Source organism: Nicotiana tomentosiformis, chromosome 12, assembly GCF_000390325.3.
Source record: "Nicotiana tomentosiformis chromosome 12, ASM39032v3, whole genome shotgun sequence".
NCBI lineage: Eukaryota > Viridiplantae > Streptophyta > Magnoliopsida > Solanales > Solanaceae > Nicotiana > Nicotiana tomentosiformis.
Window position 1 is genome coordinate 2,751,457 of NC_090823.1, and position 23,187 is coordinate 2,774,643.

General features: G+C 36.1%; 2 protein-coding genes across 3 annotated transcripts; one reads left to right on the forward strand and one right to left on the reverse strand.

Moving 5' to 3' along the window:
- Window positions 1-9,585: 9,585 nt before the first annotated feature.
- LOC104119178 (uncharacterized) lies at window positions 9,586-14,823 on the forward strand. Of its 2 annotated transcripts, XM_009630609.4 has the most exons (4): window positions 9,586-9,731; window positions 11,521-11,913; window positions 12,044-13,915; window positions 14,488-14,823. In XM_009630609.4, exons 2-4 carry the CDS (start codon window positions 11,564-11,566, stop codon window positions 14,564-14,566), a joined length of 2,301 nt encoding a protein of 766 aa, XP_009628904.1. In that variant the 5' UTR covers window positions 9,586-9,731; window positions 11,521-11,563; the 3' UTR covers window positions 14,567-14,823. The 2 variants fall into 2 exon arrangements, with proteins under 2 accessions (XP_009628904.1, XP_018634141.1); XM_018778625.3 differs by lacking the exon at window positions 9,586-9,731 and having other exon boundaries at window positions 9,781-11,913.
- Window positions 14,824-15,303: 480 nt separating this feature from the next.
- Window positions 15,304-19,710, reverse strand: LOC104119177 (heat shock protein 83-like). Its single transcript, XM_009630608.4, has 4 exons — window positions 19,388-19,710; window positions 18,708-18,849; window positions 17,376-17,656; window positions 15,304-17,050 (listed from the first exon to the last, which is right to left on the reverse strand). The coding sequence occupies exons 1-4, from the start codon at window positions 19,523-19,525 to the stop codon at window positions 15,500-15,502; spliced, it is 2,112 nt and encodes a 703-aa protein (XP_009628903.1). The 5' UTR covers window positions 19,526-19,710; the 3' UTR covers window positions 15,304-15,499.
- Window positions 19,711-23,187: the final 3,477 nt, after the last annotated feature.

A 23,187-nucleotide genomic window follows, 5' to 3' on the forward strand; every position in this document is an offset into this window, starting at 1 on the left:
AGGCCGAGCCATCTGATGTTGTGATCACATGTATTATTCCAGATTTTCATAAAGATGCTTCAATTCTATTTGATCCAGGATCTACTTATTCCCATGTGTCCTCCTATTTTGCTTCGTATTTGGTTGTGCCTCATGATTCTCTGAGTGCTTATGTGTGTGTATCTACACCGGTGGGAGACTCTGTTGTAGTAGACCAGGTCTATCGTTCGTGTGTGGTTACTATTGATAGTCTTAAGACTAGTGTGGATCTTCTACTTATTGATATGGTAGATTTTTATGTCATCTTAGGTATGGATTGGTTGTTACCTTATCATGCTATATTGGATTGTCTTGCTAAGACGGTGACCCTAGCCATGCCGGGGTTACCTCGGTTAGAGTGGAAAGGAACTCCTGGCCATTCTACCATCAGAGTTATTTCTTATATGAAGGCTCAGCGTATGGTCGAGAAAGGGTGTCTAGCCTATTTGGCTTATATTCGCGATTCCAGTACGGATGTTCCTTCTATGGACTCAGTACCAGTTGTCCGTGAATTTCCAGAAGTATTTCCTGCAGATTTTCCGGGGATGCCTCTCGGCAGAGATATTGACTTATGTATTGATTTAGCACTGGGCACTCAGCCCATTTCTATCCCACCATACCGTATGGACCGCCAGAGTTGAAAGAATTGAAAGAACAATTACAAGACTTGCTCGATTAGGGGTTCATTGGACCTAGTGTCTCACCCTGGGGTGCACCAGTATTATTTGTAAAGAAAAAAGATGGTTCAATGCGAATGTGTATAGATTATCGACAGTTGAACAAGGCTACTATCAAGAACAAGTATCCACTGCCAAGAATTGATGACTTATTCGATCAACTTCAGGGTGCCAAGGTGTTTTCAAAGATCGACTTGAGGTCTGGTTACCATCAGTTGAAGATTAGGGCATCTGATGTCCCTAAAATAGCTTTTAGGACTCGGTATGGGCATTACGAATTCCTAGTGATGTCATTTGGGTTGAAAAATTCCCCGGCAACATTTATGGATTTGATGAATCGGGTGTTCAAGCCTTATTTGGATTCCTTTGTGGTTGTGTTCATTGATGATATCTTGATTTACTCCAGCAGTCGAGAGGAGCACGGGAAGCATCTTCGGAGTGTGCTCCAGACTTTGAAAAATAATCAGTTATATGCTAAATTTTCAAAATGCGAGTTTTGGTTAAACTCAGTTGCCTTTTTGGGGCATGTTGTATCGGCAGAAGGCATAAAAGCGGATCCTAAGAAGATTGAGGCTGCTCAGAATTGGCCTAGACCTACTTCAGTTACAGAGATCCGGAGTTTCCTGGGTTTGGAAGGTTATTATCGTCGGTTCGTGAAGGGGTTTTCATGTATAGCAAGCCCATTAACCAGACTGACCCAGAAAGTTGTCCCATTCAGATGGTCAGACGAGTATGAGTTGAGCTTTCAGAAGCTCAAGACTGCTTTGACTACGGCGCCAGTGTTGGTATTACCCACATGTTGAGGATCTTATACGGTGTATTATGATGCATCTCACGTTGGACTTGGTACAGTATTGATCCAAGATGGAAAAGTGATTGAATATGCGTCGCGGCAGTTGAAAGTTTACGAGAAGAATTATCATGTTCATGACTTAGAATTGGCAGCCATTGTTCAGGCGCTGAAGATTTGGAGGCATTACCTCTATGGTGTCTTGTGTGAGGTATTTACTGATCATCATAGCCTTCATTATCTGTTCAAACAAAAGGATCTCAATTTGAGGCAGAGAAGGGCTATTCTGGAAGCAGCTATGCGGTCGACTATGCGACCGCATAACAGTTCTTTTGGCTATTTTGGCTATCATAGTGACCGCATACACATGCAGTTCTTTTGGCTATTTTGTAACCAATTATGCGACTGATATGCGGTCCGCATAACCATTATGCGGTCGCATATGCGACCGCAGAACTTGTTCCGGAGCTCCATTTTTGGGTTTTTAAAACCCGACCCTATTTCGTTAAATACACTCTTTGGGTCATTTTTGAGCTATCATTTGGCATTTTAGAGTGAGAGAGGGTGCCCTAGAGTGAGAAGGTGATTCTTTAATAATTGTTCTTAAATTCTTGCTCAAGATTTGGAAGATTAAGAAGGGAAACTCACTAGGTCTTTATCCTAGAGGTAAGATTCTACACCCTAACCCTCAATTTCGAATTTTGTATGGAAATGGATAATAAGCAAGATAATTTTTGGGCAAGAGGGTTGGTTATTTTACATGCATGTGTTATCAAAGGGTGAAGAAAGATTGTTGAGATAAAAATGATAAAGGTTGGGGTTGTGGGAGGATGGAATCCTCCATAAAAGGACCTTGAACCTTAATGCACACCTAGTGTTTGATAAAATGCTCAAATGAGCTAGAACCATAATCATCTTCCTAATTGTGGTTCAATTTATTATATTTATAAAATATATTGAAGTTGCTAAGAATTCGGAGCGTTTAAGAGTTTAAGGAAGTTCAATTGAGGTATGTTGGCTAAACTCTTCTTTAAAAATTGGAATTCTCATTATCCTTGTAAGTTCCGAGATGTTGATTATAAATCGAGTATTCCGATAGGTTTTGTGATGAAGATATATGTTCAATTCGTATTTCAAATGCTCTTATCATATTGCATTATAAATTGAGGATGTGTCCCAAACTATGGATTACGTATCCACATGTTATAATTTTTAGTCGTGATTTATGTGAAGGTTATTATGCCCAGTTTTATAGAGATTGTGATTGTGATACACCTCCACCCACATACATTGGGGTGAGGCGGCATGACCGCTTTGTGTGGGGATTATGGTATAGAGATTGTGATGGTCATACACCTCCACCCACATATATATATTGGGGTGAGGCGGCATGACCGCTTGTGTAGGGATTATTATATTGTGGGACTGCACCTCCACCCGCTTACATTGGGTGAGGCGGTACGACCTCTTTGTGTATGATTTTGGTATTGTTGTGGCACCACCACCCGCATACATTGGGGTGAGGCGGCATAGCCGCTTTGTGTAGGTTCTTTGTACTGTGGTTATACATCCACCCGCATACATTGAGGTGAGGCGGCAGGGCTGCTTGATTAGAGTTGTGGTATTGTACGTACACCTCCACCTGCATACATCGGGTGAGGCGGATGGCCGCTTTATGTGAAGATGGTTATGGAGGATCTCATCTTAAATCCTATAAATGATGAAAGACTATGATATCACCATTTTATATCACCCCGGAAAGGCTAATGTGGTGGCCGATGCTTTGAGTAGAAAGGTTGTGAGTATGGGCAGCCTTGCTTATATGTCGGTTGGTGAGAGACTGTTAGTTGTAGATGTCCAGACTTTGGCTAATCAGTTAGTGAGGTTAGATATTTCAGAGCCCAATCGGGTTTTAGCTTGCACAGTCGCTCGGTCTTCTTTATATGAGCGCATCAGAGGGCGGCAGTATGATGATCCTCATTTACTTTTCCTCAAGGACACGTTGCGGCACAGTGATGCCAAACAGGTTGTTGTGGGGGAAGATGGAGTTCTGCGAATGCAGGGTTGTATTTGTGTTCCTAATGTGAATGGGCTTCCTGAATTAATTCCGGAAGAGGCCCACAGTTCCAGGTATTCTATTCATCCAAGTGCCGCTAAAATGTATCAAGATTTACGGCAATATTATTGGTGGAGGAGAATGAAGAAGGACATAGTTGCATGTGTAGCTCGGTGTCTAAATTGTCAACAAGTCAAGTACGAGCATCAGAGACCTGGTGGTTTGCTTCAAAAGTTAGAAATTCCTGAGTGGAAGTGGGAGCGTATCACTATGGATTTTGTTGTTGGGCTCCCACGGACTTAGAGAAAATTTGACGTAGTTTGGGTCATTATAGACAGGTTGACCAAGTCAGCATATTTCATTCCAGTGGCAGTTACCTATTCTTCAGAGCAGTTAGCTGAAATTTAAATTCGTGAGATTATCCGCCTTCACGGTGTGCCCGTGTCTATTATTTCAGATCTAGGTACACAGTTTACCTCACACTTCTGGAGGGTTGTACAACGTGAGTTAGGCACGCGGGTTGAGTTGCGTACATTATTTCATCTGCAGACAGACGGACAGTCAGAACGCACTATTCAGATATTGGAAGATATGCTACGCGCTTGTGTTATAGACTTTGGAGGTTCTTGGGATCAATTCTTGCTACTTGCGGAGTTTGCTTATAATAATAGCTACCAGTCGAGCATTCAGATGACTCAATATGTGGCATTATACGAAAGGTGATGTCGTTCGCCAGTTGGATGGTTTGAACCAGGAGAGGCTCGGTTGTTAGGTACCGATTTGGTACAGGATGCCTTGGATAAGGTCAAAGTTAATCGGGATCGGCTTCGCACAACTCAGTCTAGGCAAAAGAGTTATGTCGACCGTAAGGTTCGTGATATTGCATTCATGGTTGGAGAAAGAGTATTGCTTTGGATTTCACCTATGAAAGGTGTAGTGAGGTTCGGAAAGAAGGGCAAATTGAGCCCTAGGTATATTGGAACCTTCAAAATTCTTGAAAAGGGTGGGTGAAGTAGCCTACAGGCTTGCACTACAACCTAGTTTATCAGCAGTTCATCCGGTGTTCCATGTGTCTATACTCCGAAAATATTATGGTGATCCGTCCCATGTGTTAGATTTCAGCTCAGTACAATTGGACAAGGATTTGACTTGTGAGGAGGAGCCGGTAGCTATTCTAGTCCAGCAGGTCCGATAGTTGAGGTCTAAGAGTTATCCTTCAGTTCGGGTACAATGGAGAGGTCAGCCGGTAGGAGCATCTACCTGAGAGTCCGAGTCGGACATGTGGAGTAAATATCCACACCTTTTCACTAGCTCAGATACATTTCTAATTCCGTTCGAGGATGAACATTTATTTTAGAGGTGGAGAATGTGATGACCCAAAAAGTCATATTTAAATTTAATTGTTAGTTCTGTGTTCTAAGACCTGAAAAAGCACTATTCATCAGTCATCGACTTACGTGCGCAGTCCGTATAATTTTCAAGAAAGTTTTTATATGAAAAATTGATTAAATTATGAAATAGAGCTTGAAAACTCAACTGAGTTGACTTTGGTCAACATTTTGAGCAAACGGATTCGGATCAGTGTTTTGACAGTTCAGGTAGGTTTGTATCGTGATTTAGGCCTTGGGAGTATGCCCGAAATTTAATTTGGGGGTCCCTATCTCAAGTTATGACCATTTAACGGAAGCTAGTGATTTAAAGGTTAAAGATTTCCAAGTTTGACTACAAATTAACTTTTATTGATATCGGGGTCGGATTCGAGTTCTAAAATGTTTTATAGGCCCGTTATGTCATTTATGACTTGTTTGTCGAATTTGGTGAGAAACAGAGTTGATTTGACGTGATTCGGATGTTCGGTTGTGAAAATAGAAGTTTTAAAGTTTTCTTAAAACTTTCATTTGATTTGGTATTCGATTCGTAATTCTAGGTGTTAAATTGGTGTTTAGATCACGCGAGTGAGTTCGTATGAGATTTTTGGACTTGTGTGCATGCTTGGTTTGGAGCCCCGAGGGCTCAGGTGAGTTTCGGATAGCCTACGGACCATTTGAACTTTGAGAAAAATCTAGTTTTTAGCTTCTGCTGTCATCTGGTGCGTTGTGCTTCGCGATCGCGAAGAGGAAAGTTGGACTGGGACATTTTGTGCTTCGCGTTCGCGAAGAAGGAATGAGGCAGAAGCTGAAGCACCAAATTTGTGCTACGCGATCGCACAAGTCATTACGCGGTCGCGTAAGGTTGAAAAAATGCTCTCTGCGATCGCATGGCCATTTACGCGATCGCGTAGAGTTAAAATTCCGGGCAACAAAATATGCTTCGCGATCGCAAAGAGTAAAATGGACCTAGGCAGCAATTGTTCTACGCGATCGCGATGAGTAAAAATCTGGGCAAACAGAACTTAAGTTCTGAAAATGGGATTTCGATCCATTTTCAACCATTTCGATTTTGAGCTCGGGTAAGATAATATTTGGGCGATTTTCACGGGAAAACATTGGGGTAAGTGTTCCTTATCCTATATTGATTATATTTCATGATTCCATACTCAATTACATCATGAATCCGTGAATTTATGGAAGAAAAATTATATTTTTATAAAATCTTCCAAAAATGTAAAATGAAGATTTGAAAGTCAATCCGATGTTGGAATTCAATCATTTTTGTATGGTTGAACTCGTATCGGAACAGGTGTTCGGATTTCACGAGTTTTTTCGGGATTCGAGACGTGGGTTCCACTATTAATTTTTAAAATAAATTTCGGATTTTTATCCGAAAAATTTATAAATTCATATGGAATTAATTCCTACGATTTGTATTGAGTATATTGAGTTGTTTATGACTAGATTTGAAGATTTCGGATACGAATTCGCGAGGCAAATGTTTATTGAATTCTTGAAATTTGGTTGCAAAGCGAGGTAGTGCCTGGTTAACCTTGACTTGAGGGAATAGAACCCTTAAATTATTTGTTATGTGAGATGCATGTGTATGACGTATAGGTAAGGTGACGAGTATCTATACGTCGTCAAATTAATTGTTTGCATAATTACTTGAAAAATCATAAATCATTTTAAATCATGAATTAATTATTATATTAATTGTTTCACTCATATTCCTTGTCAAATATTAATTCTTGAATTCCTGCAATAATTGTCACATGCTTATTTGACTTATGTGTCTTAATTTCTATTTGACATGTAGCATACTAAATATTAAACTGCCTATTTTCTCCATGATTTCCACAATTAATTGCTAATTATCATTGTTTGTTCATAAATAAATTATAGTTATTGTGCCTTAATGTTTAATAGTTTCTCATTGAACTTGGTATTTATTGGAGTAATTTTTATTACATTTATGAGTTATTAAAATATATTGGGGGATCGGGTTGCACGCCACAACGGAAATGAAAGTAAATACATTGGGGGATCGGGTTGCACACCGCAACAGACTTATTTAAAGTTTATCTTGGGGGAATGGGTTGCACGCCGCAATGGAAACAAGATGAGGGATTGTGAATGCTGAATTGATTTTAATTATTAATATTATTTACTGGTCTTATTACTATTCCCGTTATTATTATTATTATTATTATTATTATTATTATTATTATTATTATTATTATTATTATTATTATTATTATTATTATTATTATTATTATTATTATTATTATTGTTATTATTGAAAGCGACCTGCCTTAGCCTCGTCACTACTTCGTCGAGGTTAGGCTCGGCACTTACCAGTACGTGGGGTTGGTTGTATTGATACTACACTCTGCACTTCTTGTGCAGATTTCAAAGTTGGTCCCAGCGGTGTAGCATAAACTTGCTCGGATTTCAGCTACCCAGAGGAGACTTGAGGTATAACTGCATAGTGTCTGCAGTTCTGAAGTCCCCGTCTACTTTACTTTAGCCGTGTGTTTGCTTTCAGACAACTTTATTTTATTCAGACCCTTATTTGTATCATTTTAGAAGCTCATGCACTTGTAACTCCAGTTCTAGGATGGGATTTAGACATCGCTATTATTATGGATTATTAACTACATTTCAAACTTACTTCCGCATTTATTTCTTTGTTATTAATTAGTTTAAAATTATTTTAAAATGGATAATATTATTCTAACGTTGGCTTGCCTAGCAAGTGAAATGTTAGGCGTCATCGTGGTCCCGAATGTGAGAATTTCGGGTCGTGACATATTCAAATTACCATATAACAATAAGTAATTATACTAGATAATATCATATACTTTGGTATAATTATATATGTAAAATTGATTTAAATCTGTATATGTTTGCTTACTTTATATTTTATATTTTAATAAAATAAAATAAAATAATAATAAAAGTCTCTTACGATAAATATTTAAGTTTATTTTTCTATTTAAAAGAATTATAAGACCTTGGTACTATCGTTTTTGGTAATTTGACACTCAAAAGTACTTTTTATAAAGATTGGCCAAACATAATTTGTTTACCAAATGTTGCAAAAATACTTCTTAAATAAATTGGTCAAACACAAACAATATTTTTTCAAAAGTACTTTTAAAAAAAGTATTTCTGAAAAAAGAACTTTTCAAAATAAGCAGATTTTGGTAGTTGGCCAAACGGGCTTTAAGTAGTTGTGAAGTAAAAAAATACTTAATGATTAAGACCTAAATGATTAAGATTCAGACATTAAAAACAAACACACTTAATATTTGAGATATGAATAATTAAAAAAATTCAGATATCCATTAAGTGCAAACAAATGAGAATTTGTTTTGGAAAAAAAAAGTTATCGTATTCAAAATCCTTTTTATACTAATCATTTTGAAATCGATCCAAATTGAATGTACGCTACTTATTTTAGCTTGACTCGAACCAACTAAAATTGAAAGTGGAGACACTACTACTGCTACTGCGAATAATCCATACTTGGATTGAAATATAGTTAACTCCCTTAAAGTTTTGTGGGTTGTTTGAAGTTTTATGGTTATGCACTTTACTCCTCAACTATGTTTAGAGCCACTTGACCCCTATTGGTTTTAATCCAATAAAAACCAATATAGAAATTTCCTATATGGTCAAAATTAAATAAATAAACATTTGATAATAAATACCGGACATAATTAAACAAAGAGAAGATCCCAGGTTAAGCATTTCCCCCCCTTCGTATTCTTCCAATCATGGTCATTTTGTAGATAACAGACATTATTAGTAAAGTATTCTACTAAATAATCAATAATTTTATGTCACTAGGCGCTGGATATTACTGAATTTACTGTTCTTTTTGACAATAGGTGTTAATTTAATCAGTTTAAAATTTTGGCATCGCAATTAAAGTGCTCTACTCTCTGGGAGCATTGGATTATTGGAATTTGAAAATAACTTTGTCTTATTGTCGGTTCCAAAAAAAAAAAAACAATTAGTATAATTTTATACCGCAATTATAGTATTATCTTATATCGAATCCAACATGTGGTAATTTTTATGGAGATTTAAAATAATACCTAAAAGACTTAATAAAATCATTTTTCATCTTTTTAGTTATTTATACTTTAAAAGCACAGGTAAAATTATAAAGTTTATAATTCCATACATAGTGTTTATCTCATTTTTAATGCAATAAATCAAACATACGCAAAAAGGAAATATATATTCTTAGTAATCCAATAATATAGTTTCTAGATTATAATAAATATAATATAATCCTTGTATAACTTTGGTGCGAGTAAAACGACTCATCAATAATGAGTTTAAGAAAGATGGAAGACTTTTGAAACTTATAATTTTAGATGTGTCATAATATTTGTATGACTATAAGCCATTTGAATTTGTAATTTTAAACATGCCACAATAAATTTATAATATTTATTGGCTATAAAAATTTCTCACAAGAATTTAAAGTTAAATTATTTTTAAATATTAAATATATTATTTTTCTTAAAAATAATTTCACATCAACTAGAGCAATTTTTATGAGAACCAAAAGCATAAAAGAAAAGGAAAAAAAAAAGGGAGCTGTTTGGTGCGGCCAAGGGACTGAGGGAGGGTGAGGTTTGACATTTTCAGCCAAGTATCAGGGCCAAAGTGGTCAATAAATCTTCTAGGGCAAATTACATTTCACCTCCCCGAAATGGCAAAATAGATCCATTCACATCTCCAAGAGTTCAATTTCCCCTATTATACACCTCGCTCTGTCCTCATGCAAATCTAAAATTCCAGTAAGTTTCAACACTAAAATCCCTTCTTTTATTATCATATATAAGTACCAATCTCATTTTTTCCCCTCCATTCTTGAAAAAAAAATACAATTTTTCACATTGCCCCATGAATTTTCTTGACTTGTAATTTTTGACCAAGATTGTTTTTTTCCCCACTAGTCTCTCTTATGTTTCATATTAAATTGTATTATGTTGATTAGGTATTCTTGATTAAGTCTTATTTGATTAGGTTTGATGTTTTATTGGCTTTGAACTTTCCATGTTTGATTATGCTTATGGTTTCTTGATTAGTGCTGCTTAATAGTCCAAAGACTTCAACTTTATTGTTAAGAATTTTGGAATGTAGCTTGATTTTCATTTGGGGTTTTTGTTTTTAGCTTTATTATGCTATTGGTGACTTGATTATTGCTTCTTAATATTCCAAAGAATTTAGAAACACTAGGCAAATATAACCGACTGTGCTGATGAGAGGTAGTAGGTATCCGATGAATAGTCGAGGTGCGCACATGCTGGCCACACCACCTTTATCCAAAATATTCCAAAGACATTCAACTTTATTGGTTTAATTGAGAATGTAGCTTGATTTCATCTGGGTTTTTTTGTTTTTAGCTTATTTATGCTTTTAGTGACTTAATTACTGCTTCTTAATAGTCCGAAGACTTCAACTTTAATGTTAAATTGTGAAATGTAGCCAAATGTTCATCTGGGGTTTTTGTTTTTAGCTTATTTATGCTTTTAGTGACTTGATTATTGCCTCTTAATATACCAAAGACTTCAACTGTAAATGTTAAATTGAGAATGTAGCCAAATTTTCATGTGGAGTTTTTGTTTTTATCTTAATTATGCTTTTCGTGACTTGATTATTGCCTCTTTATATACCAAAGATTTCAACTTTATTTGTTAAAATGACATGTAGCTTGATTTTCATATATGGGATTCTTGTTTTTAGTTTAATTATGCTTTTGGTAACTTGATTATTGCCTCTTAATATCCCAATGCCTTCAACTTTAATGGTTAAATTGAGAATGTAGTCAACTTTTCATCTGGGGTTTTTGTTTTTAGCTTAATTATGCTTTTGGTGACTTGACTATTGTCTTAACATACCAAAGATTTCCACTTTATTTGTTAAAATGGAATGTAGCTTGATTTTCATATGGGATTTTGTTTTTAGCTTAGTTATGCTTTTGGTGACTTGATTATTGCTTCTTAATATACCAATGGATTTCAACTTTATTTGTTAAATCGGAATGTAGCTTGATTTTCATCTGGGGTTTTTGTCTCTAGCTTAATTATGCTTTTGGTGACTTGATTATAGCTACTTAATGTTCCAAAGACTTCAACTTTATATGTTAAATTGGGAATGTAGCTTAATTTTCATGATCCCATTAATTTATTTGTCAGGCGCATCCCATTATCTGCCTTGCATAACAAAATTTCTTTGTTTTTTTTGTTTTTTGACTTTAAACTTTCCCTATATTTTCATCTTGCCTTGAGCTGAGGGTCTGCCGGAAACCGCCTCTCTACCTTCAAGGTAGGGGTAAGGTCTACGTACGCACTAACCTCCGCAGACTCCACTTGTGGGATTACTGGGTTTGTTGTTGTTGTTGTGACTTTGAAACTCTTCATGTTTGATTATGCCTATGGTTACTTGCCTATTGCTTCTCAATGTTCTAAAGACTTCAACTTTATTAATTCATTTGGATATATAGATTGATTTTCATGATCTTATAACTTTTTCTGCGTTGCGTTCTATTTTATGTGGTGTATGATAAAGGTTTGTTCTTTTTAGTTGGTGCAATTTTTTCGGTTGAAGTTTTTATGCTGGCCTAGCGATGGCCTCCAAGAAAATAATTGCCATTTGTCAATCTGGAGGGGAGTTTGTGATCAACAACGAAGATGGATCTTTGACATATGTTGGTGGGGAGGCATATGCTCTAGACCTTGATAGCCAGACACTTCTGAAAGATTTTAAGCAAGAAGTAGCGGAAAACTTTGAGTGTGGTATTGATGGAATGACGATTAAGTATTTTCTCCCTGGGAATAAGAAGACTCTCATTACAATATCTAAAGATAAGGACCTCAAGCGTATGATCAACTTCTTCAAGGATTCTGAACAAGTAGAGGTGTTTATAATTGTAGAAGAACCCGTTGCTCGAAGTACTCCAAATGTGACTGCCAGTAGGTATTTACTTTTTTTTATATTCAGTTCTGTTTGTTTATTTTGCTTCCTCATGCATATGTCAAAACTTGAGTGTTTTTTTGAATCTGTTTTTGATTTCTTAAATATCTTTATGACTTGCTTAACTCTGAAGGTCGAGCAGGACTACTGTGTCGGAGCCTCCACTTACCCCTGCTAACCCCGTGGATATAGTCGATCCTGATGATCTGCTTCAAGCCCCAGTTGATACTAGTCCCCTAGCTGTTTATCCAAGTAGCAATAGCAATGATGAGAAGCATCGCAAAGCAGCTATGCAGTGGGAGAATGCAATTACTGGCGTTGGCCAAAGATTTAACAGCTTTTCTGAATTCCGTGAAGCTCTACATAAGTACTCGATTGCCCAAGGATTCACTTATAAATATAAGAAAAATGAAAGTCGTCGAGTAACTGCTAAATGCAAGTCGGAAGGTTGTCCTTGGTCAATATATGCATCGAAGTTGCCTACCACCGAGCTAATATGTATTAAGACAATGAACCCGAAGCATACATGTGAAGGAGCTGCAGTAAAAGCTGGGTACCGGTCCACAAGGGGATGGATGGGAAATATAATAAAGGAAAAGTTGAAGTATGCTCCCAATTACAAGCCAAAGGATATTGCAAATGATATTGAGCGTGAATATGGCATTCAGCTGAACTACTCTCAGGCAAGACGTGCAAAAGAGAAGGCAAGAGAGCAGCTTCAGGGTTCTTACAGAGAGGCATACAGTCAGTTACCTTTATTATGTGAGAAAATTGTAGAAACTAATCCAGGTAGTGTTGCTACAGTTGTGGCAAAGGATGACTCGAGCTTCCATCGTCTATTTATCTCATTTCATGCCTCATTATCTGGTTTTCGACAAGGTTGCCGCCCTCTTCTATTCCTTGACAGCGCTCTTCTCTATGCAAAATATCAAGGAACATTGTTGGCAGCGGTAGGTGTTGACGGGAATGATGGTGTCTTTCCTTTAGCCTTTGCGGTTGTAGATGAGGAGACCAAGGACAACTGGCATTGGTTTCTTTCAGAACTTAAATCTGCTGTCTCAATGTCCTGTCCTATAACATTTGTTTGTGATTTCCAAAGGGGCATAAGGGAGTCATTTAACGATATATTTAATGAAGAGGGTTACCATGGTTATTGCCTGCGCTATCTTGCGGAAAAATTAAATAATGATTTGCAAGGACAGTTTTCTCATGAAGCTAGACGTCTTATGATCCAAGATTTATATACTGCTGCTTGTGCCCCAACACTTCGGAGTTTTGAACGCTGTGCTGAGAATATAAGAGCAATCTCACCTGTTGCATATGATTGGGTCACTCGAAGTGAGCCCGACCATTGGGCCAACGCCCTTTTTGGTGGGACAAGGTATGGACTCTTGACATCCAACTTTGGGCAGCTTTTTTATGATTGGGTTATGGAGGTGAATGAGCTGCCGATAGTTCAAATGGTCGATGTATTACGAGGGAAGATAATGGAATTGATCTATACTAGGCGTGTCGAGTCCAGTCAGTGGGCTACAGGATTGACACCGTTGATGGAAGAGAAACTTCAGAGCGAAACGTCAAAAGCAAGGTCACTTCAAGTATTACCCTCGCACGGGAGCACATTTGAAGTTCGTGGTGAGTCTGTTGACGTAGTTGATATTGATCAATGGGATTGTAGTTGCAAAGGTTGGCAACTAAATGGGATGCCTTGCTGCCATGCTATTGCTGTTTTTGAATGCATAGGAAGGAGTCCATATGATTATTGTTCCAGATACTTCACAACCGAGAGTTACCATGTAACATACGCTGAATCGATTAACCCCATACCTAACCTGGAAAAACCAGCAAGTGGTGAAATTGATGCGGCAATTATTATTACTCCCCCACCAACCAAACGTCCACCTGGCAGACCAAAGATGAAAAAGGTCGACGCTTTTGACATGGTTAAACGGCAAATGCAGTGTAGCAAGTGTAAGGGCCTGGGTCACAATAAGAAGACATGTGGGTAAGTGTACTCAACTCTTCTTTGATGAATGTATACTAATAATATCAAAGAAATGGATGCATTGCACGTATATCGTTTAATACATACTCTTACCCACTGCATGATGCTTAATTAGTCAACGATGGCGTATCCTGTGGACCATCTGCTATCATCTATGCTTGTTTCTTCATTTTTTATGGGAAAGGGGTATGAGGATGTATTAGCATATAATGCATCGAGAATGACAGTGTCGTCTCATTCTGGGATAGTTGGACAGTGTTTCTCCATTTCACTGTCATAGACCTATTAGAAGGACTCATTCAGCTTGGCGAGAATGGATTTTCTTGTGCTTATCAAAAGTTGCAGTATAATGAGTCCTCGGCCTGTAGTTCTTTGTACGGTGAAATTCAGAAATAATACTTCACAGCAACTATAAATCTTGCTTGTTTCCAGTTAGTCGTAAAGTTGTATGTATTGTTGCTGCCCTTTAAATCTTTGAAGAAATGCATTCTTCTTTGCATGTTTGATTTTGATATCATTGTCTGCAAATATTGCTGTCTATAACTGAAAAGTACTTCGTCTTCTTGAAACAGGAAGCTAAATCAGATCGAAGAACCAGATCCTCTACTTGTTACGGGCTTGGTAACTGAACACCTTGAAGGCACAGAGTGAAGTTCTGGTATCTTGTTCACCATAGGTCGCGGATTCGAACCGTGGAAGCACCAGCCACTAGTGCTTGCATTAGGGTAGGCTGTATGAATACCTGCATGAACGCAAGATGCCTTGTACATTGGATGGCCCTTTTTTTTTGTTCACTAGAGTTAAAAGTTAAATTACTTAGATACTTGTTTGACAGATATCTTGTGGTTAAGTTGATGGAAAACCTTAGTTAGATCTTTGATTAAAGAAATAATCTGTCATCTCTTTTAGTTGGTTTCATTAGTCAGAACTAGTCTATTAAAGTCGCGCATACTGGTTTTATTGTTGTCATTCTCCCTTGAATTGGAAATATCGTTATTCGAAAACAGTCTCTCTACTTTCACACGGTAAGGTCTGCGTACGCAATAACTTTCCCAAACCCCACTCATACGCAGACCTTCCCCAGACCCCACTTGTGGGATCTCACTGTTGTCGTTGTTGTAAGGAAAGATCGTTAATCAAAATATGCATATTGGTCACTGTTGTCGTTGTTGTAAGGAAAGATCGTTAATCAAAATATGCATATTGGCTGCATATGATCTGAGCAAAGATCTATGTTTTTGTTTATTTGCCATGTCTTGTTCGTGATTGACTGAGTCACGTTGTATAGATATGAACTGACTGGGAATCTCGTCCATATTACGCGCAATATGAGACCTTATACAAACCTTTTCTACAGAGAAAAGTATACTAAATAGTAAAGCCGAAGCTTGAAACAACTGTACACTATATATAACACAGCATATAATACCGCGGACGCACATGAAATGAAACACTACCATATACCAGAAAACCAAGTACAGACAATAGACAAAAAGACGTCAAAAACAGTGAAACAGACACCCACAACAACAACCCTATCCCACCTAATTATATCCAAACATGCTTACTTCTGGTAGTTGTTTCTCAGTCAACTTCCTCCATCTTGCTCTCCTCTTTACCCACTTCTTCCAATACAGGCATCTCAGTGTCATCTCCACTGGCTTCATCTTCCTCAATACTAAGACCTAACTTCAACATCCTATGAATCCTCGCAGCAAACGCGTTCGGATCATCAAGACTGAAACCAGATGTCAACAAAGCAGTCTCAAAGAGCAGCAGCACTAAATCCTTAACAGACTTGTCATTCTTGTCAACCTCAGCTCTCTTTCTTAACTCCTCCATTATTCCGTTGTCCGGGTTGATCTCCATCGTCTTTTTACTCGACATGTAAGCGCTCATGCTGCTGTCCCTTAACGCCTGCGCTTTCATTATCCTCTCCATGTTTGCTGTCCAACCATATTCTCCAGTTACTAAGCAGCACGGAGAGTCAACGATCCTGTCGGAAACTACCACTTTTTCTACTCTGTCTCCAAGAATATCTTTGATGACTTTACATAAGTTCTCAAATGATTTCTTCTTTTCTTCCTTTTTCTGCTTCTCTTCTTCTGTTTCTTCAAGTTTCAGTCCTTCTTTAGTGGCAGATACCAGCTTCTTTCCGTCGTATTCTTTCAGTTGCCCAATAGCATACTCGTCGATTGCATCAACCATGAAAAGAACTTCGTATCCTCTCTTCTTGAGCTTCTCAAGGAACGGAGAGTTTTCAACAGCTTTCTTGCTCTCACCAGTAATGTAGTAGATGTCCTTTCGTCCTTCTTTCATCCTCGTAACGTAGTCCTTCAAACTAGTCATCTCATCACCGCTCTTTGTCGAGTGGAACCTGAGAAGATCAGAGAGTTTGGTTCTGTTTTGGCTGTCTTCGTGAATACCCAACTTGATGTTCTTGGAGAACGCTTCGTAAAATTTGTTGTAATCCTCTTTGTTTTCAGCAATTTCGAAGAACATTTCGATGCATTTCTTCACAAGATTTTTCCTAATAACCTTCAAAATCTTGTTCTGTTGAAGCGTCTCGCGCGAAATGTTGAGCGGAAGATCATCAGAATCCACCACGCCCTTAACAAATCCGAGATACTCTGGAATGAGTTCTTCGCAATTGTCCATTATGAAAACTCTACGCACATAGAGCTTAATGTTGTTAAGCTTCTTACTCGTGTCAAAGAGATCAAACGGAGCTCGCTTTGGAACGAACAGAATCGCCCTGAACTCGAGCTGCCCCTCAACAGAAAAGTGTTTCCAGTGAAGAGGATCCTCCCAATCGTTCGTTAGACTCTTGTAGAAAGAACAATACTCCTCCTTAGTCACTTCTTCAGGCTTACGCAACCAGATTGGTTTCTGCTTATTGATTAGCTGCCATTCACGAGTCACTTCCTTAATCTTCTTTTTCTTCTTTTTGTCCTTCTCTTTATCCTCGTCGACTTCTTCTACATCGCCTTCGTGTTCCTTCCTGCCTTCCTCGTCTTCATCATCGCTAACTTCCTTCTCGGCGGTTTTCTCAGTCCAGAGGTAAATCGGATAGCTAATGAACTCGGAATGTTTCTTCACAAGGTCCTTTATTCTCCTCTCTTCCAAGTATTCAACCTGCATAAAGTACAAAAAAACATATTTACTTGAGATTAAGAACTTCAATATACTAAAAGCCTAAAGGTAATAACTTTCATGGATTGTTCCGTCTCGTCACAACAAGCAACAACGACAACAACAATAATGCCTCCGTCCCAAACAAGGAGGTCGGCTATATGAATCCTCATTGACCATGTTACTCAACAAACTAATCTCAGACCATGTTCTAAATCTATGAAAGGCTAAACAGCTCCTACAAAAGTGCTAACATGACCAAAACTACAATATATTTTCAACTATTAAGTATCGTCCAAGAAAATGAAACAATGAACGATATTGGTACCTGGTCTTCCTTTAAGTAGAGGGTGATCTTGGTACCTCTCCCCAGCGGCTCGCCATTGACATCACGGGTGACAGTGAACGATCCACCAGCTTGCGACTCCCATACATACTGTTCGTCGTCGTTGTGCTTGGTCGTCACCACAACTTTCTCAGCCACAAGATAGGAAGAGTAGAAACCAACACCAAACTGTCCGATCATACTAACATCAGCTCCAGCTTGCAACGCCTCCATAAACTCCTTTGTTCCAGATCTTGCTATTGTTCCCAAATTGTTCACCAAATCTGTGTTCAAAACATAACCACTTTTTCAAATATCATAATACTACTAATACACCAACAGAACATCTATGCAAAACAACTATAATATCGAATTTCATTTGCTATTACACTCAATTGGAGGGAATGCATTTATCTTTCTACTTTTCGGTGCAAAATACAATGTCAAAAACAAAAGAAGATGGAGATCGTATCTACTCACTCGAACATAGTAATTAATCTGCTATAACAAGTTAAACTATATTGATAGTGTAAAAGAATCTTTACACTGTTAATGTATATACTTAAATCCATAAATTTGTCTGCACCACTAATGTTGAGAATTCATGCACTTCCATCATGGGCAGATCCACATAGAAAATTGTGGTGCTCAAGCACCCATTGCCCATGGTATCGAACATATATAATTTTATAGACAATTTCGCATGAAATGGATATATATTTAGGTGAGCACCCATTACTCAAACAAACTGGTGAGTGCTACCGGTTAATGAAATCTAAATATGTGCTCTGCGTGATCCGGAGTTCGATTCTTACGTAGTGCACTCTTTGACTTTCTTTTTCGTCTCCCTTTTACATAGCTTTCCCTTTTGTTCTTAACTTTGCCGTTTTTTCTTTCTTCAATTCATTTAGTTCATCGTGGAAAAAAAAGAAAATATATTCAATTTACCACCATCAGTTTTGACAGTCTATATTGTGGTTTGGAATCCTCACAATAATGATAATATTCAAGAAAATGTGAATATTCATATTTTTCGTCATTAAATCTATGTTTTATCCGAGAGGTTCGAAAATTTTATCCGTGTTGTCTAAAACGTATTCAATCCGTCCATATCAATCCGACTCCTCCCATCATTTGCTAGCACTAATTAATAGTGAGCATTGAGCACCCATTAACTTAAAATGCTGGATCCGCCACTGACTTCCATGATCATCAATTCAACATTGTAAGTAGTCTTACATGTTAAACTCTGTAAAAAAATCTTTATTCGTTTAAATATATAAATTTTCCTCGCCACAAATATTTAATATTCATCCACTTCATCAACATACATACCTGCTTTAGTCATACCGATACCACTGTCAATTATGGAAAACGTCTTATTCACCTTATCAGGAACAATCTTAATAAAAAGCTCAGGCACTGCATCAAGTTTGCTTTTATCTGTCAAGCTCTCAAACCGAATCTTATCCAACGCCTACACAAATGCCACCAAAAGAATTCAACAAATTCAGCTCGAAAATAAATAAATTCAATCCACAATCAAAACAACATAAATCTTAAATAGTATGTTTTTATCTAACAACTTAAAAATGATACGATCACACACTTCAATAGTACACATAAATCTAAACTGCAGCATAGTTAAATAGTAGGTTTTTATCTAACAACTTAAAAATGATACACACACTTCAATATGTTATCATAGCAGAGCGTCAACCCATCAACTATTATCAATTAACTTCAATCAACAATCAAAACAACACATAAATTTAAACTTCAACATAATTAAATAGTACTATGTCTTTATCTAACAACTTAAATACTTAAGTGATACGATGACACACTTCAAAATGTTATACAAAGATCCTGACTTCTGTTTCACCGTCAGCAATTATCAATAAGAACTTTTACGTACTTGGCTCATGAAAACATATCAGGTTCACACATGAGGAGTCAGAAGACATAATTAAGTAAATAAACTCTACCGGTTTAAGCTTTTCAACAAAACTTACATCAGAACAATTGCTGATTAGTTCACGTAGGAAAATCTCCTTATTACTGTAAAAAGTATTGATAATTAAACTCAGAAGCTGATTTATCTCCGCTTGAAAAGCGAAAGTCTCACTCTCTCCCATATGTACGTCCGCCATTAATTTGCTGCTTCTTTTTTCACGAAAAAAGTAATGGATTTGAACAAGAGAACAGTGAGAATTCGATTTTTTCCTTTCTTTTGGAAGATGTGGAAATGGAAGTGATTTGCTATTTATATGGAGGTGATTAGAGGAGTCGGTTAGTTTTGAAGAAGAATGTAGAGAGATTTGGAATATGTGAATGTTAATCTGGTTTTGCGCTTCTGGAATTGTCTATACGTTATAAGTAAGTCGTATTCAAAGAATGCGACTTATAAGTCTCATTAAGCGTATGCGATTTAAGTCTATATTTAATGCTCCTGTTTTTTTTCCCATTATGGGGTTACCGTTTTGGATTTCCTTATTTATAATTACATATAAATTTCCAATCCCTTTGTTTATAATTCTTCGATAAAGAATGCTTATAATAAAAGATAATACACTAATGCATATGTGGACTCAATTTTTTATCAGTTAAATTTTTTATACATTTAATAAATATGTGTTGCGCTATATTGAAGAATACTAACTCATTACTATGTATAAAGATATTTATAAATGAAGAGCTAAAATTTTGAAGAAAAGAAAAATTATACATAACGAATAAGGATCCAAAGTGGAATCGAAAATGAGAAAAAACTTGGGCATGTCTAATTGCAACCATAAATTGCAATCAATAAATGCAACTTATTAATTCATTGCGATTTATAATTTCAATTCGACATATGCAACTTATATATTGCATTTGGAATATGTAGCTTATAAATTACATTCTGCATATGCGACGTATGACCTGTACGACTGTACCTTTTCTTTAATGTGACAAATATAATTGTTACTTGCCGGTAAAGTTTTAGTAATTTACTATAATAGGAGGTGGTGATCACCTAGATTAGACTATTTCAAAAAATTCGGAGCTTAATCTGGGATAGAAGGACAAAACAATTAAACAATTACTAACAAATTACATCTTGGTAAGTCGGTAGGCAGAGGCGGACCTGTGTGTAGCCTTAAGGTGTCATTGGACCCCGTAAACTTCAAAAAAAATCTTATATATATATATATATGTGTATAATTTGAAAATAATTAATTTAAATGACTTGACACTCAAAATTCTAAAAAGCCTTTAGGTGACACTGATTGAGCAGAATAGTGATGCCCATCGCGTCAAATTTCTGGGTCCCTGTCTGTAGGTTAGAGTAGAAGGTAGATACCAAAATCCCCATAAACAAAAAATATGGAAGATATATACATTATTAACTGCACGCAATTATGGGGTCGACAAGTCAGTGAAGTGATTAAAAGTATGTAATACAAGGATTCAAATCTCAATAAAAACAAACTAAATTTATTTAGTAACATTTTGGTATTTGCCTATGTTTTTGTGAACATAGTAATAAAGGATAATTCTGAAGTTATAGATAAAGTTTTTAAATTTGAATTAAAATTTTAAAAAATTATCTTTTGTTATCATTTTATCATACTTAATTCGGTTAATGATAATATGCAATCATGTTTGGAATTTGTTATTATCTTTTCTAATTATTTAAATACTACTTCGCCTCTAGCAAAAAAAAGAAAAAAAAGCTACTCCATATAACTATAAAACTCTTTCACATTTAAAACCCTATAATTTTATAGTTCTTTAAAACACTATAGCTAGATTTGAATAAAGTGAATTTCTTATAAAATAAATGTAATATATAGGGTACACGTCTATGTTTATCCAGATAACAAAAAAGAGTTTAAAAATCGAATAAAAGTTTACTTACATATATAATGAAGTAAACCTACATACTGGAGAAAGAAACATAACAAAAATCAGCCAATATTAAAAAAAAAGTTATTTTTCTTTTCTTTTTGAAGAATGTTTAAAGAGTCAACTTTTATAAATGGATATCAAACAAATAACAAAAATTTGGCTATACAATTGCTATCATTAATTTCAATTAGCACCTTCTAGGAATTTAAGGGTATAAGCCGAACCTCTTCATTTAGCAGCAGTCAAGCCAACATTCCAAGAGTATAATATTTTTTTCGTTGAAGAATATTAGTTTTGAATCATTAGATAATGTGAAAGATTTTTTTTCTCGAATTCAACAAGAGGGTTATTGGTTTCTAATTGATAGTTTCAATAGCGATTTTCAAGTCTAACAAAAAATATATTTTAAAAGAAATTGGGTATAAAGTGAAATATTTTTCTTTTTAAATGTAAACAAATTATTTCGAAATGGAATTATTTTTTAAAATATAATGTAATTTTAAAAATAAAAAGATAAGATATTTTTGAATTTTAGTAGATCGTTTTTAAAATTATTATAATATATGTCATATCATGGATAAAATCAAGAAACCGAAATCTTATGGAATATTTACATAAATATCCGACTAGATTTATTGTTTACTTTTTATATCTAATATACATAGATGATATACCGACAATAAACGATTATATGCATATTATATATTGATTATATATAAATTACACATCCTTCAATTTTTCAATTTAAGTGGTTGTGTGAGCACCTATTTAGGTTGATTAGATAAAGCTAAAAGAAAAATATGAAAGAATTTCAACCAAAGACTAAAAATATAAACTTATGTAGTCAATTTCTATTAAAACTATACTTTTATAGCGAAATAAGTTAATTATTTGTAACAAAATAAAGAAAGGCATAAAAATAAGGCAACATAAAATAAATATAGAAAAAAATGTATGAAAAATATAAAAATCAGAAATAAGAGATGACAACGAATTTCTTCTTCTGTTTCATCTCTGTTAAGTATAAAAAAAAATACGAAGTTGATCTCATCGATTTCAAGTATTTTTTTAAACTCAAATATATAGATTATAAGATAAGGATATCTTAGAATATATATTTTTTAATTTATATTGTGTATCGTTTTTAAAAAATCACTATTACTAACAAATTAATATTGTAACGACCCGACCAGTCGTTTTGAGCTCTAGCATGTCGTTCGACGGTTTGAGGCCTTGAGTAGCTTCACTTCATGTATTATGACTTGTACGTGTGGTGGGAATTGAATTTCGGAAAGTTCGGAGTTGATTCGGATGGAAAGTTCTAAATTTGGAAGCTTGTTTGAATTTTGAGTAAACGACCTCGGAATCGGGATTTGAAGGTTCCAATAGGTTCGTATAATGATTTTGGATTTGGGTGTATGTTCGGGTTGAGTATCGGATCACCCGGGAGCATTTCAACGCCTATTATGGAAGGTTGGCATTTTGAAAGTTTAAGAATTTCCCTAAGTTTGGTTGGAAATAGACTTTTTAATGATATCGATGCCCGTTTAGGATTTCGAGCATTGAAATAGGTTCGTATCGTGATTTATGACTTGTGCACAAAGTTTGGCGTCATTCCGGAATATTTTGGTATTGTTCGGACGCGTTCGTCGAAGTTTGGAAGTTTGAAAAGTTTAAGAAGGATTTTGGTCGTCGATTAGTAGGTTTGTTGTTGTTTGATGTGATTTGAGGCCTTGAGTAGGTTCATGTCATATATTGGGACTGGGTGGTATGATTGGACGGGGTTCCGAGGGCCTCAGGTGAATTTCGGATTTGAATCGGATTAAATTTGAAGTAGAGGAATGCTGGTTTTGGCTAGTTGCTGGTGTAATCGCACCTGCAGAAACAGGGCCGCAAATGCGACTCCACAGAAGTGGCTAGG